Raw genomic sequence first — 16,796 nt, forward strand, 5'->3', positions numbered from 1 at the left:
TACAAATACATTTGGAGTTTTATCATGAGCAGCACTGCACGAAAACCTGTAGATAAGGGGTTGGGTCGGTGACTTTATTGTAGCATTTAAATATGCAAGAAGGAATTATGTTCCAAAGGGCCAGTTTTATGTGGCGAATTAGTGCAGAAGTGTCTTTGGTGTTTTACATTATGGTTATTAAAGTTTATATTTAGTATAAGTATACTATTTGTACAGTGCATTGTTGATTTACATGTTAAATAAAAATAATCTAGTGGTATATAGCCTGAATTCTTTCACTTACTAAAGACATGTAGATCACACAACAACACAATATATTCGAATAAGCCAAAGTACACCAACATGGGGTCTTCTGTTCAATCTCGGATTTGTTACACGTTACCTAGATATTGGACAGGTAAAAGTACATGCTAGTTTGTAGGGGATGAGGTCTGTCTATGGGAACAGACAAAGGTGTCAAGTCCAATCAAAATATCTTGCATAGAACTCAAAAACCTAACAGAGTAGTGGATATGTGGAAACGGCTCTGAGGAGAATCATTTCTTTGGATTTCTATGGTGTTTCTTTTCCTTGTGCTCTGCAATAATAGTATAATTCAAACACACCATCTAGATCCACATTATCAGCGCTGTCTTGTACTTTAAGGATATCGAGTAGATTCCTCGTCAATCCTTTATCCAATAAAAACAAGTTCAACTCTAATAGTTATTGGGAGAGGTTAAAAAGGTTGCCATGGGTTTCAGCACAGCACCCGTATTACCGCAATTCTCTGCAATGCTCCTCTGCTACTAAGTCAGGATTTTTCTTTTCTAACCTCCTCTTGAATTCCTTTTATGGCTACCTTAAATTTGCACCCTCTCATTACAGTGTTGCTGACCAGTGGAAACAAGCTATCACTTGCACGAGTGACCAGTACCAAAAAGCATATCCAAGGCAGACTGATACCAACAGTGATACTATAGGGCCTCTCTAGAGGTCGTCCTCATTTGCACTGATTTGGTGAATGCAATTCTTGGTGCAGAAATACACAGATTGTAACATTAAAAGCACAGAACTTCGAAGAGTTAAAAATATTGAATTTAAAATGTACAAAAGATTTTTAAAAAATATACAGCTACTCATTTCTAGTCAATTTAATAAGGAACTTTTTAAACAGTTTATGTATGACCAAAATACATGACCAATCCACCACCCGTTTCAATTCATCTTTAGTTATCTGCATCATTATATTATTCAAAAAGGTGTAATGTCAAATATTAGCATCACTCGAAATACAAAGTGAATGTAGCATGAAAGTGTTGATACTATAGCTTGACATTCTATTTATACAGAACAAAGAACTCACTTGACTACTTGGCTGAAGCAATTATCAGAATAAGTCATGCACACTTCACCACCTTCTACCTATAATGTACAGCATGTACAGAAGCAATGCCTACTGACATATGTTAAGAACTAAACCAGGCTCAATTGACAAATATCAATCGCTACAAGATGATCAATAAAGACAGAGAATAGGATAGATCTGATGCAAAAGATCGACAAATGACCCTTTCAAGCAAATGCTACTTCTAAAAAAGTAAAGTTTCAAAGTCACACCTGAGCATAAAATAACACCCGACCAGTGTAAAGTAATTCTGAATTTCCTGACTGCCTGCAATAAATGTGAATGGTTGGTCACCTTCACTAAAAATGCACAGCTAAACAATCTCCGTATTGTGAAAGAGTGCACAAAATGGTGACAGATGCTACAATGGACCATGGAATTTTTCTTTGTCAACAGAACCATTGGGAGGTAATGCAAATAAATTTCCAATACTGTACTCTGATTTACTGTGGAATACCAAATACACATCAAATATTGCTAAAGATTGTGGCTATGATTTTCTGACCAACAGCACCCTCTACTGCTAATGAAAAAGGATTGAAAATCCAATGCCTTAACTGACACACTGTGGCACTGCTTGATACTGGTTCCACTCAGATCCAGCATAACATAGATATTCTCGGTGTCATTTTACAGGGTCTTTCAACCGTTTTAACTAATGGAATACAAATTTACCCCTTATGTCTCCAGCAAGTACCTTAAGTCTCCATGCAGTCCACCTCTGGTGTATCACAAGGCGCTTTCTTTTATGCCTTGCTCTTCAATGTTTATATGCTACCCCTCGACTATATCATCCAAAAAGCAAGGGCTAGTTTTCATATCTACTTCGACAATATACAGCTGGATCTCTCTGCCTCCTCCATTGATGTCAAGGCTGTTGAAACATTCTCATTGTCTGCAGTGTCAGTTAGGCCTGGATGAACCAAAACTTCTTCTAGGTTAAGGCTGCAAAAGTCAACACCATTTCTTTAGCTCCTGTCAATATCTGCACATCATTAGCCTGTACAAAGTTCTGGGCTTCATTACACTCACCTTTGGCAAGCTCCATCCGTTTCATCTTCTGATATAGTTTGCCAGGTTTCACTCCATCCCTCAAAAGGAGATCAAGCAAAGCTGCAGAATATCTATCTTGCAACCCACATGATTCACCTTAAACTGGATGCCTTTTCCCGCATGGCACGTACACAGTCCCAGCAGCTCAGGATCCATCCTGTTTCACGCAACATTTAACTAAATGTATGTAAACATATCCCTGTCACGCGCAATCCTGCCCTTGGCTTTAAAAAAAAAAATCAGTTAGCAGCTTTAGCAAACAACATATTGAAGCTGAATGTTTGCCAGTGCATAAATATTGCCCAATGTACTTGACATGCAGACATTTTCATTTGTAGAATGTCCTGGACTTACACCGTTGTATGCTTTATGCCTGATAGGACGGTGTGCTTTCTCTGCTATAAAACTGTATGAACCTGTTCACCCAACAGATCAAACAAAACTGGAGAATTGTGAGCCAAGCTGTCACAGACATGTCCAGGATAAGCAGTGCTGGGGTTGAAGAACGCTCAAGCCGTTTTCAATATCGAAGATATTGTAAGTTCACCTATAGTGGGTACAGTTATTGACGCTCATATTAATCAGTTTTGCTTGCTCACCTATAGATCCACCCATTGCCATGGCAGCAGACATCTGACCCAGGAGCTCTGGTGAGGGCTTAACTGCACCTAGGGTGGCAACCAGACCACCAGCTACACCAATCATACCCAGAGCGTTTCCCAATCTGGACGTTTTCTGCGCAGAAAGTCCCGCCAGTGCTCCAACACAGCACAGGCCTGAACCAAGGTACATCATCTGCAAGAGCAACATATTTATTACTTTGTAACAATAATTCTTAACTGGTTAGTAACATTGGCTCAGCTGCAATTTAATGTCCATACAAATATTAAACATCATATTTTAAGTACTAAAAGAAAGACTTGCATTTATATAGCGCCTTTCACGATCAGCGGACGTCTCAAAGCGCTATACAGCTAATTAAGTACTTTTGGAGTGTAGTCACTGTCGTAATGTGGAAAATGCGTCAGTCAATTTGCACACAGCAAGCTCCCACAAACAGCAATGTGATAATGACCAGATTATCTGTTTTTTTGTTGTGTTAATTGTGGGATAAATATTGGCCAGGACACCGGGGATAACTCCCCTGCCCTTTTTCAAAATAGTGCAAAGGGATCTTTTACATCCACCCAGAGGGCAGACGGGGCCTCGGTTTAACGTTTCATCTGAAAGACAGCACCCTCCGACAGTGCAGCACTGCACTGGAGTGTCAGCCTAGATTTTTTTATGCTCAAGTCCCTGGAGTAGGACTGAATTTTAATTAGGGTAAAATATGTTCTCTAATTATTAAGTACACTAAAACTGATCTTGTTTTCCAATTAAATTTAGAAATGACTTAAATAGACAGTCACGTCTATATAGAGCTTTTTTAAAAAAAATAACCATTAATTAAATGCAGTTATTCATTTTTTTTCTTTCCAAACTCGAGTTCTAACAGGAGAATCACAAATAATATATGTCCCTATAAAAGACTGAAGTACTTCAGAAGGTGATTCACCTGTCCCAGTGTCTTGATATAGTGCTTCTACTCAAGTCAAGCACCAACAGTATTTATCACAGCCCAGTAATGTTTTGGTTTTCCCTTATTGCCGTGGAAAGAATGTAGGCTTATGAGCTGGCTTGACAAGCTTGTCAGGATTGACCACAAAGAGAGTTACTTTTACCAATCTTGGATTTTATTAGCCCTTCAGAGTGCGTGCAAGCCAAAGTCATTAAAAAATAAAAAACTGCCCACTTCAGGATGCCTGGACTTTGCTCAGACAAGCCAGAAATTTTAGGGTTGATACAAGAGATCAATTTCACCAGAGTCAGAGTTCAGATCTGGTAACTCTTTTTCTTTAAAAAAAAAGGCCCTGGGTAATGCCCAACACAAACAATAAATCGTGAATATATAGTACCTCGTGTGTATAGAAAAACAACCAGGAGCTTCAAAGAGGTGTCAGGAAAACTAATGCCAAGCCTGCGAGATGGACTAGGAGGGATGACTGAAAGCTTGGTCAGCAAGATGGGCTTTGAGAAAGTTTAAAAGCTTCACATTTACAAGTGCTCAGGTGAAAGTTAAGACAGCTAACCATTAAATTGAAAACTTGAATATTAGGTCCACCTTAACTGTATTACATGCGAGTTATGGTTTACAATTGGAAATTAGTGTAAAATCCCTTGAACTGTATTACATGGTGTCAACTTGCCCCTTCAGCATAACTTCTCCCTTCACGTACAGCATCAGAAAAGTTAATGGCAACAAAACAGTTTCATGTACCAAGCCATTATTCACAACAATGTTCGCCAATATGAACCATTTCATCAAGATACACCAAATCATGGGTCAGGGTGTTAGCGGGGGTTAAATTTCCTCTAGTAGTGCACTGCTTAATGTGTTCATGTAAAATTCCGTTACACGCTCTCGAATGCAGCTGTTAAACTGGTTAAAACAAAATGTGTTAGTGACCGTTTTAAAAATGCGCACAAAAGAATTTGATATAAATGCATTAAGCAGTGCGCAGAGAAAATTCAACCCCGTGATGTTTGAATTCTAGACTATAATGCCAGATTTTATATATATATATATATATATATAAAAAAAGGGCACTTTTGGTGCTTTTTAAGTTTAAGTTCAATTAGTGCACAAGATAAAACAAGGTGTGTGAAATTATAAGGAAGCTTGACCTCCCAAAAGCAGCAACAACAAAATAATTGAACTCAGTAACGCGAGCATCTTTTCATAAGAAAAGTGAGCTGGAATTATAAACAGAAAAACATCAGCCTCAACCTGCTCGATGTTGTATCCACTGGCCAAAGAAGCACCGTAGCCACCAGCAAACACCGCTCCTGGGAGCAAGTACAGATAGTTGTGTTCTGGAGGGTCTGTCGGACGCTTAAACATATCCAGCATTCTCTGGGTAATAAGGAAACCACCTGAAATAAAAGTACATGTCCAAACATACTTTACTTCACCGCAAACACCCAAATTAAATTGATCATGCAAGAAAGTATGATTAACAAGAATTATAAAAATCACTGTCAGTTTATGTTAAAGCAACTATTTCCACCTAAAAAAAGTGTTAAAACAAGCATCTTAGAAACCGGACAGAATTCAGTTCTTTGGTCAATATTTGTACTGGATGGTACTGGATATTGGATCAACCTGATGGTAAGTACAGCGACACGATTGATTTAAGGAGGGAGGGACTGCTCAGTGGAAAGGGCGTTATGGCATATTGCAGAGAGTGGGAGCTTAGGTTCAGATCACCTATTGGTGTGTCATGGGCAAAGCCAGGGCCCCTTTGACTGAAAAGTAAAAAAGGAACTCAAGACCACTTCAAAAATTAGCGAGTGAGCTGGAACTGCAACAGTCTGTACGCTCAGCCCCAATTAGAAACATAGGACATCAACTCTCTGGAGAGAAAGATTCTAACGAGCTTTGCGGAACACCTCCGTTCAGTCCGCAAGTGTGACCCCGAGCTTCCAGTCGCCCATCGCTTTAATTCTGCACTGCATTCCCACTCTGACCTCGGTCTCCTGCACTGTTCCAACGAAGCTCAAGGAACAGCACCTCATCTTTCATTTGGGCACTTTACAGCCTTCTGGACTCAACATAGAGTTCAAAAATTTCAGAGTGTAACCGCTGCCAATCTTTGGCTCCCCCCCCCACCCCCGGCTCTCCCCCCCCCCCCTACCCCCGGCTCTCCCCTCCCCCCCCCCCCGGCTCTCCCCCCCCCCCCTACCCCCGGCTCTCCCCTCCCCCCCCCCCCGGCTCTCCCCACCCCCCCCCCCCCCACATCCCCACCCCTCAGAGCCCGTTTCTTTCTTTTTTTCCCCTTGTCTCTAGTTAGTCATAATCCCACCATGTCTCCAATAATGTTTTTCTAACTCGTGGCATTACCATTTGAATTTGGGTCACATCCCTTTTGTCTCTCTAATCTCTCGTCTTCCACCCTATCACAGACCTTCCCTTTTGAGCATTCTTCCTCTCGCCCTTTCAGTGCTCGTTAAGAATCTGTTCTTTACGAACATTCTCCAGTTCTGACGAAGGGTCATCGACCCGAAACATTAACTCTGCCTTCTCTCCACAGATGCTGCCTGACCCGTTGAGATTTCCAGCGTTTTCACTTTTTGCTCAAGATTCTAACGAGGGGTGGGCTCAAACGATTTACAAGGTTCAAAAAAAAAAAAATGGCTGTTGAAAGAGTAAACCACAATCGTTGCTCATTCAATTCAGCATTTATAACCATTCGTGGAGCAACTCGGTTGTCAATTCTTTCACTCCCCCCCCACCCTCCCCCTCACCCCCAGCGGCCCCCCTCACCCAACACGCCAACACTTTTACGAGCTTTAGCATTCGCTTCAACTGTGTGATCAGAATACAGTGATGGAGAGGAAAGTCAATCTCTGTTTCATTAATGTAGTCAGGTAGATAGATCAATAAATGGATGGAAGTCCCAAATCTACAACTTACCTGCTATATTAATTGATGATATAAATGCAGCCAGTAGGGCAAGTGTTTGAGGAGTAGATGATGGTAAGTAACCTCCTCCCATCAGGACTAGACCACCAACAGCTGTAAGGCCTGAAAAGGTACAAGAACGCAAGAGCAAATACAAACTGTGAAGGAAAACAGGCTTATTTAAAATTCATTTTTCATCTCTTTCTTTCTGTTTATTGAAATGACTTCACTGAATATGGGTGCCATGGTCATATGATCTTTCAATTACATCATTTTCAAAATTTTGACAATGATAGTTCTCAACGTTAGATTTTTACATTGAAAAATTTACAATTGCATAAATTGGTTCCACATTTCAACACGTTTTTAATAGTATCTGGGGACAAAGAACTATTTCTATTCCTACTTAAAGAAGCCCTGTGGAGCAGTGCTCAGAGACCGACTCCCTCAGTATTCACTTTAGCAGAAGCTGCCACTTCTGATCAAGCCTTGCTGGAAGCCAGAGGCCCACCAATTCCCACAGCGACCCAGTGGCAACTTGCTAGTCCGATAACAAGATCAGGTTCTCAATATTATCGGCTCTCCATATGTCAGACCAGTACACAGAGGCCACCAACAGGGGGAACAGCAGGCATCATCTGCCATTGATTGTATTCACTCAATGTGAAAGTGCCTGTAAAATGGCAGCATAGAAGTCCTTTACAATACACTATTGATGTTAAAATCAGAAGGCAAGGCACTATGGCTTTATAGTGAACACCCTGGTACCTGGTTAAGAGTCACTGAAGGAGGCACAGGAACAGGGCACTCAACTCTTATGCTGCAGAACCTGGTGAAACTAGAACCAGAGATATGACTTTTAAAAAACAGTACCCTTATCAAAAAATACTTCTAGGAATTTGCATAACTCTCATTTACAGATTATGTCACATAAAGAGCAATCTCTAAAAAACAGGACGTGCAAAACTGATGTAAATACATTCAGACTGGAGAATATTTTCCTGTACTGAATTCAGAGTGTCTATGCCAGTATTCTTACAATATATTAGAATACTAAACGTTACTTTACAAAATACTTACCCGAGATGGCATTTGTGACAGACATTAGTGGTGAATGGAGCGCTGGAGTGACGCCCCACACGGTGTGATATCCCACGAGGCCCGCGAGGCCGAAGGTTGTAACCATCTGAGTGAAAGCAGCATTTGGGGCACTTATTCCTAACCCCAGAACTCCAGCCAAACCTGAGAACCAACATTAGTTAGTGCTACGTCAGTAATAAATCTTGCTCAGTGAAGCTATATGTAACCGGCACTTCATTATTGTTTGGCATGAAGCATATATCTCTTGTTTTCTAACAGGACAACACCAGCAACAATAAGTCAATCATCTAGAAACAAAAGTGCCGTGACAGGATTAACACAATCTCATTACCAATAATCTTATAAATTGAATTACTTTGATCCGATTAAGGAAACTGTGAATCAAATGGGAAGTTGGTTTCCACAGTCGGCTAACAGGCAACAAACACATCAGTTGCTATTCACAAAACATTTAGCTCAAGGTCATATTGCTTTGAAAATGCCCGATCTTGGAAGCTAAGCAGAGTCAGGCCTGGTTTGCACTTGGATGGAAGACCGCATTGGAATGTCAGGCACAACAGAAAACCCGTGGGGAGGATTGCTCTGCTTGCTTGCCTCTCTGCCGGGTGGTCCTGGGAGAGGGAATGGGTACATCAGGACATCCGCTGTGTACTCGGATCAAAAAAACTAATCTAGCTCACATCAAGGTTTCTTTTTGTTTGACTGGATGCCGGCTAGGTTATATTTTATTGGCGCCCTCTTAAAGGGGGTATTTTAAGACGGATTGTTGCCCAGTGACACTGGGGAAACTCGGCCACCTCCATCGGTCCAATTAAAAAAAACAGGGCACAAATGTTTTTTTCTTTTGCCTTACCTGTTGTGTAGATACCAGCGGAGGTCATTGTCCTTGTGAAGGGCGAAACCGTGGCCTGCTTCTCTGCTGCAAGTTCTGCCAATGATTTTTGTTTGACAGGCGCACTAACTGGAACATTTAAGGGTTGAGGTGCTGGAAACAGATTCTTGCCTTCCTGTGTGCAAAGGTGGAAATGCTAGGTCAGCACCTTTACAAATATTTAGCATTCTAAAATGAGGCTTGATTTAGCCTCTTTGTTCACTTTTAATCCACATCGAAAGTCGATTTGATCAAGGAATGCACAACATCAATTAATGATTCAACTCAGCTTGCATTTATATAGCACCTTGAACGCAGGAAAACGTCCCAAGCACATCACAGAGGCGTAACCAGACAGACATTAACATTGACCCAAAGGAGGAGATATTAGGAGGGGAGGCTCAAAGGTTGGTCAGAGAGGAGTTTTAAGCAGATTCTCAAAAAAGGATGAAAACGAAGCAGAGGATTGAGGGGGGGAAAACTCAAGGTCATAGGGCCTTAGACAGCTGAAGGCAAAGCCGGCAATGGTGGGGCGAAGGGTGTGTGGGAAGCACCAGAGGTCAGAGAAGAAGGAACAGAGTTCTTGGAGGGTTGCAGGGCGTTAGAGAGATAGGGAGGCCAGGAAGGGATTGGAAGACGAGGATGAGAATTTTTTTTAATCGAGCTGTTGGTGGACCAAACGCCGATGTCTGTTAGCGAGCACAGAAGTGATGGGTGAGCTTGGTGTGCGTTAGGATACAGGCACCAGGGTTCTGGATGAAGTCAAGTTTATAGAGGATGGGAAGCTGGCCAGGAGAGCACTGGGACAGCCGAGTTTGGAGGTGGCAAACGCATGGATGAGAGTTTCAGCAGCAGATGGGCTGATGCAGGAGGAGAAACGAGCGATGTCACTGGGTGGAATTAGGCGGTCTTTGAGGTGGAGAGGATATGAGTTCAGAAAATGAACTGGTGTCAAATAGGATGCTGAGGTTAGACCCTCCCCAGAATTTCACCTAAAACAAAAAACGATCCACAAGCCTTGTATAAGATAAGGTTCAACTCAGCAAAATGATCACACTGGCTAGCATTCACAAATACATTTTCTTTCTCATAATAACCTTCACATTTTCTCCTTCCCTCCATCACTGTGACAATTAACTAGTAACTCGCCCTCCTGATTTCACATGTCCCCTCCAATTTTAGTGTGAACCTGGACTGAAATCGGGGTTTGGGAGGGAAAGTTAGCAGCTAGTATGAAGGAGTGGAGAAGCGATTGCCAGGAATGCACGGTCATAGAAAATAGGTGCAGGAGTAGGCCATTCGGCCCTTCGAGCCTGCACCGCCATTCAATATGATCATGGCTGATCATGCATTTCAGTACCCCATTCCTGCTTTCTCTCCATACCCCTTGATCCCTTCAGCTGTGAGGGCCACATCTAACTCCCCTTTGAATATATCTAATGAACTGGCCCCAACAACTTTCTGTGGTAGAGAATTCCGCATGCCCACAACTCAGTGAAGATGTTTCTCCTCATCTCGGTCCTAAATGGCTTACCCCTTATCCTTAGACTGTGACCCCTGGTTCTGGACTTCCCTAACATCGGGAACATTCTTCCTACATCTAACCTGTCCAATCCCGTCAGAATTTGATATGTTTCTATGAGATCCCCTCTCATTCTTCTAAATTCCATTGAATACAAGCCTAGTCGATCCAGTCTTTATTCATATGTCAGTCCCGTAATCCCGGGAATCAGTCTGGTGAACCTTCGCTACACTCCCTCAATAGCAAGAATGTCCTTCCTCAGATTAGGAGTCCAAAACTGTACACAATATTCAAGGTGTGGCCTTACCAAGGCCCTGTACAACTGCAGTAAAACCTCCCTGCTCCTATACTCGAATCCCCTCGCTATGAAGGCCAACATGCCATTTGCCTTCTTCACCTGTATGCCAATCTTCAATGACTGATGTACCATGACACCCAGGTCTCGTTGCACTTCCCCCTTTACCAATCTGTCACCATTCAAATAATAATCAGCCCTTCTGTTTTTAACCACCAAAGTGGATAATCTCACATTTATCCACATTATACTTCATCTGCCATGTATTTGCCCACTCACCTAACCTGTCCAAGTCACCCTGCAGCCTCTTAGCATCCCCCTCACAGCTCACACCGCCACCCAGCTTAGTGTCATCTGCAAACTTTGATATATTACATTTAATTCCTTCATCTAAATCATTAATGTATATTGTAAATAGCTGTTGCTGTTCCGTGTAGAAATTGCTTGTTCAGCAGAGAACCCTAATGGAGAATATGGCCAACTAATAGGATAATCCATGTAATGTTCATACACCAATATCTCACTGCCTAATTCCACCTCATATTTTTATGACAATTACAAGTTAAAATACAAATGAATACTTCATGTTACAGAACAAGCAGTTTTAAGCTTCTTTACTAGTACAGCTATTCTGTTCAAAGCCTTCTATAATTATCTGAATCAGAGATCCATGCACCAGGAACACCCACCTGCATCACCAAAGTGCCTCGGATAACGTGATCAACCGTTCCATAGCCAAATTCATCCTTGGGCTCAAAGTAAAAGTATTCCTGGTCAGCGCTGATTGCCTTCAGCAGCTTTAAAACATTGTTTGAGTACAGGCTACTGGCCTGTGTGGCCATTCTGCTTGGCAGATCCGTATAACCTATGTGGGTCACACCCTAACAGATCAGAGGAGAGAGTCAACAAAAAGACAAACCAAAATTTGCAAAACATTTAAGACTGTAACCGTGGTCAGCCCACATAAATACCTACAAAACAAAAATCACTTCAAAATGACTTTTCAAATGCTAACCTTATGTACATAAATTTCCTCGGGTTTTGTCGTTTCTATATTTCCACCAGCTTCAGCCGCAAGATCTACAACAACTGAGCCATCCTTCATTGTTTCTATCATAGCCTTGGTGATAAGAGTTGGTGCCCTCTTTCCTGTAAACCCACATAAACACAAACTGTTAAATGTACCATCCTTCCTTCTTGATATCATATACTCAACTTGAAAAAACAGAGCATATTAAAAAATAAAATAAGCACATAAAGCATAAGAAATAGGAGCAAGAGTAGGCCATATGGCCCCTTGAGCCTGCCCCGCCATTCAATAAGATCATAGCTGGTCTTCTGCCTCAACTCAACTTTCCCGCTCTGTCCACATATTCCTTGATTCCCTTAGTGCCCAAGGATCTATTGATCTCAGTCTTGAATATTATATTCAATGACTGAGCCTCCACAGCCCTCTGTGGTAGAGGATTCCCAAGATTAAAATTTCTCCTCAATTCAGTTATTTAGTCCCAAATCCTAAAAATAAGCACAAATCTTTGTTCTACTTTATAAATCAACAGAAATTGTCACCTAACTCTCAGCTGCATATATACAGTTCTCCTCATCCGATTGCACTGAAACCCCACACTGCATTGAGTCAGCTCAAAACAATAAATTTAAAGCAATGGATGCTGCAACATAATCTTATTTCCTGTATAATATTTAATACTCTTTCTCCCCCACCCCATTACACCTCATCCCCAAAGGGCAGTGCCATACTGGGATATGTGCCCCTGGTTCTGGCAGCCCTCTCGTACCTCATCCAGTTGCCTATTCTTTATATGCCTAGACAATGGGTGTTGGAAAGGCATTTGATCAATGAAGCATCGAATTTTAGCACATGCGGAGACAATTTACCCCATCTTGCCTGCACTGAATTTAGTTCCTTCGACAGCCGCATTTACATGCTTTCTCCCCCTTTGTTCCGCTTCTTTAAGTAATTATTCAGAATCTTTTTGAAAGCTGTAACTAACTTAGAAAAGCATTCCACATTCATGGAAACGTTGCTGCTATTTACACCTATATGCATCCAGTGCCGATTTTAAATCATGACCATGTGTATTTGATATACTTACCAATGCAGAAAATCTAGCCGTTTTTCCTTACCTATTGCTTTTAGCATTTTGAACACCTTCATTAAATCACCCTTCAATTTACTCAGTTTGAGAGAATACAGCTCAACTTTCTCTAGCCACTCCTCATAGCTCAGGACCCTCATCTCGAAGAAATTTTTACGTCATTTTCTCCAACGCTATAGTAAATCTGCACACAATATGCCAAGTGTGGCCTAATTATTGTTTTATACATAGACATCATGACTTCTGCTTTTGCATTCATTCATTCTTGATGTAAACCCTAAAGTTTAATTTCCTTCCAGAATGTGAGACATACCGTCCATTTCACATAACTTAGTCATTTAATGCAATAATTTGAATTAAGTTATGTAAATATCACAGCAAGGTTGGAATTTTCAAATCAGTTGAATTAAGCATCACTGAATTAAGAGCAGTAGATTTCAAGATTTACCCAGGACTATATTATGTACAGGGTCATAGATACGCTGGGATCATATACAGAGTAAGAGATAACATGGAGTGAGACATTCAGTGTGTTAAATATCCTGTACGCTCACTTTCAAATACTTATGTATCTCTGTCTTCTCCAACAAATTGAGAAAGTTACCACTTCAGGTCGAGTTCCGTTCTTTATTCTTGTTCATCCAAATGCATAAGCTGAGCCTGATCTTGTCCACACTTGCACACGCATTCACTTTCCAGCAGGAGTCACTAGATAGCAGCAATCAGGAGTGGTGACCCCATTTGATCTTTTTCCCTATCCATAGCCCAGAGACACGGAGGCCGCTCGGCTCAGAACAGCAAACTCAGTGCAGTCCGTTTATTCAAGTGGAAGGAAAATCAGGCAGACTCCATTAGGGGAGTGCGATCCCATCCCACCGGACTTTCTTCCCTGTGTTACGTCCAGCTAAGGCTCTACATGCCCAGAAGCAGCAGTCAAAAATCTAACCCAATCAGATTTAATTCAAATGCTGAATGTATTGATTATCTGCATGAAATGTAATTAAAAAAAAATGTATATTCCATCATACTATACCTTTATAACTACCAAGTGTCTCTGAGAAAACCCTGCGAATTTCCATTAATTTATTTATAAACTTGAGACTCCAGAAGAGAGAAGACGAACATAAGAAATAGAAGCTGGAGTAGGACACACGGTCCCTCGAGCCTGCTCCGCCGTTCAATAAGATCATGGCTGATCTGATCTTGGCCTCAGCTCCACTTCCCTGCCTGTTCTCCATAAGCCTTGACTCCCCGATCATTCAAGAATCTGTTCAGAAGCTTTCTGCGCGTTCATCTAGAAATTCCGGTGATTTTTCGGCTTGCTCTGCTCCCTATTCCCAGGATTTCAGCCCCACTCCTTTATCCCGACATTTGATGCCGACTCCTTGGTCCCGACATTCCAGCCACGCTCCCCACCACTTGGGATCATTTAACTTTCAATTTTTTTTCCAAACTGAGCCTCCAAACATTCTCCAAACAGATTAAAAAAAAATGGAAACCACCAAAAAAAAACAGACTGCGCATGCAACAATTTCCGGTTTGTTGGCAGCAGTCACACCGCCCTTTGGGGAAACTGGAGCTCTTAAAAGTAATTTGCAAATAAAATGACAAGAGGTTTAGTGAATTGTATATACAGGCCTGGAAATTGCCCTCCAACTCGTTTGGGGCGGATAATTTTAATTATTCAAATTATGACCACCCAGCGGGAGTCGGAGGGAGGAGGCGGGAAATTCGGATCTTTAACTTTGTCACCGCCTCCCAGTGCTTTGGGAGCAGGGTGGTGTCAATCACCGCCGCGTTGACCAGGACAGCACCGCGGTGATGATGTCAGCAATGTCCCTCCTCTTCACTTAAAGCGGAGAGATGCTGCGAGGCCTATGAGGCCTCCTTGGCGCCCACTGGGCCATCAGGGAAGGGGGTTTGGTCAGGTCAGCAGCCCAACACCCAAGGGGGGGGGGGCCGGGCGAACCAGCGGCAGCCATTGTCGTGTCGACAAAAAAAAAAAATGGCGGCCGCGGTGGCCCTTTTAAGGGCGGCCGTATCACCCAGCTACTGGCGGCTTCGCGTCACGCAAACATCTGGTGTGGTGGAAACGGGTAATTGTGGATGGATCCGCCTGCCCCGGGTCTGAAAGGCCTTACCATCCAGTTAGCAACGGGCCTTAAAAAAAAAAGTAGGCAATTTCAGCCCCACAACCTTTTATATTGTAAGTTTCAAAGCTGTCATCACTCACCTGGAATAAGAGCAGTACTAATGAGAATATCCACCTCCTTACACTGCTTGGCAAACAGTGCCATCTCTGCTTCAATAAATTCTTTTGACATCACTTTAGCATATCCACCGGTCCCTTCTCCCGATTCCTCCATGTCAACAGAAAGGGGTTCTGCCCCGAATGATTTAAACTGTTCCAAAGCTGCATCTCTACATCAGAATGACACAAGACAGACTGTCTTAGATAAAGCATTAGGATTGAATGAGGGTTAGAATAATATTCAGGATCCACTATTGGGACCTTCAGTGACCTTACAAACCCATCTGAGCTTTTCGCTCATTAATGGCTACCAAAAATGCTTCTCAACCAGCTCCTCAGACCCAATACTAAAATCTCAGAATACCACGATCAGCTCCACCTGCCCAACATTTTTATACTGTTAATTAATTATTTGGTGTACAATGGGATACATTTTCTGAGACCCTACTCTCTCGATTTGTGAATCGAGCGTGCTGACCACCGCATGTACCATCCCAACCCTGCTGTCGAGACAGGCTCCGCAAATCTCACAATTTCTTCTGGCTGAATGCCTCATGTATTTTAGTTACACCGTGTACTTTTAATTGAACATCTTGCTATGGAGGCTGAAATTCAAACTTTCTGACCATAATGACAAAGGTATTTCTTACTATTGATTAATAATTTTCTGTTCCCTTTCCCATTTTAAAGTACCTGTATAGCATTTACATTGACAGAAATATTTAACTACTTGCATGTAACAAAAGCAACATTACCTCGTGTCAAAACCACGAACGATGGCTCCCATTGATTTGGCAGCACCAGCAGCAGCTAAACCAGCAACACCACCACCAATAACCAATACCTGGTGTACAACACATTAGAAGGTTTAAAGAGAGAAACTGCATAAAACCCATCAGTAATTGCAGCGATTACAACAAAAACTTATAACCAACATTTGTTAATACAAATCACAGCTTGGGCTACAGTTATACTACGATGTCCATTTTTGGGAGTCCTACTTTAGGAAAGCTGCCAAGGCCATGGAGCAGGTACAGAATAAGATTCATTATGATATCAGAGATGAGAGGTTTTACTTATGAGGAGAAACTAAAGCTCTGTTCATACAAGCAGCAAAGAATTAGAGGAGATCCGATAGAGATGTTCAAAATTAAAGGGGATTGATGAGGTAAATGAGTCAGCTGTGGCTCAGTGGGTAGCACACTCGTCTCGGAGTCAGAAGGTTGTGGGTTCAAGTCCCACTCCAGGGACTAGAGTACAAAAAAATCTAGGTTGACACTCCAGTGCAGTGCTGAGGGAGTGCGACACTGTCGGAGTTGCCGTCTTTTGGATGAGACATTAAACTGAGGCCCCGTCTGCTCTCTCGGACGTAAAAGATCCCATGGCCACTATTTTGAAGAAGACTAGGGGAGTTATCCCTGGTGTCCTGGCCAATATTTATCCCTCAATCAACATAACAAACAGATTATCTGGTCATTAGCACATTGCGGTTTGTGGGAGTTGCTGTGTGCAAATTGGCTGTCGCATTTCCCACAGTGACTGCACTGCAAAAGTACTTCATTGGTTGTAAAGCGCTTTGAGACATCCAGGTGTCGTAAAAGGCGTTATAGAAATGCAAGCCTTTCTTTCTTAAATTGGGAAAAAAAATTATTTCCACTGGACGGTGCATCAGCATAAATTTCAAGTAATCTCCAAAAA

General features: G+C 42.0%; 1 protein-coding gene across 2 annotated transcripts in view; it reads right to left on the reverse strand.

Moving 5' to 3' along the window:
- The window catches only part of LOC139227558 (NAD(P) transhydrogenase, mitochondrial-like), a 90,662-nt gene that overhangs the window by 44,357 nt on the left and 29,509 nt on the right, over positions 1–16,796 (reverse strand). For both annotated transcript variants that reach the window (XM_070858404.1, XM_070858405.1), the window contains 9 exons: positions 15,854–15,942; positions 15,081–15,268; positions 11,746–11,879; positions 11,420–11,611; positions 8,896–9,049; positions 8,022–8,183; positions 6,954–7,064; positions 5,268–5,413; positions 3,040–3,235 (listed from right to left, as the gene is read on the reverse strand). In XM_070858404.1, coding sequence (XP_070714505.1) covers positions 3,040–3,235; positions 5,268–5,413; positions 6,954–7,064; positions 8,022–8,183; positions 8,896–9,049; positions 11,420–11,611; positions 11,746–11,879; positions 15,081–15,268; positions 15,854–15,942 — 1,372 coding nt within the window. The remainder of the gene's footprint in view (positions 1–3,039; positions 3,236–5,267; positions 5,414–6,953; positions 7,065–8,021; positions 8,184–8,895; positions 9,050–11,419; positions 11,612–11,745; positions 11,880–15,080; positions 15,269–15,853; positions 15,943–16,796) is intronic.

The sequence above is a fragment of the Pristiophorus japonicus genome, chromosome 17 (assembly GCF_044704955.1).
Source record: "Pristiophorus japonicus isolate sPriJap1 chromosome 17, sPriJap1.hap1, whole genome shotgun sequence".
Lineage (NCBI taxonomy): Eukaryota > Metazoa > Chordata > Chondrichthyes > Pristiophoridae > Pristiophorus > Pristiophorus japonicus.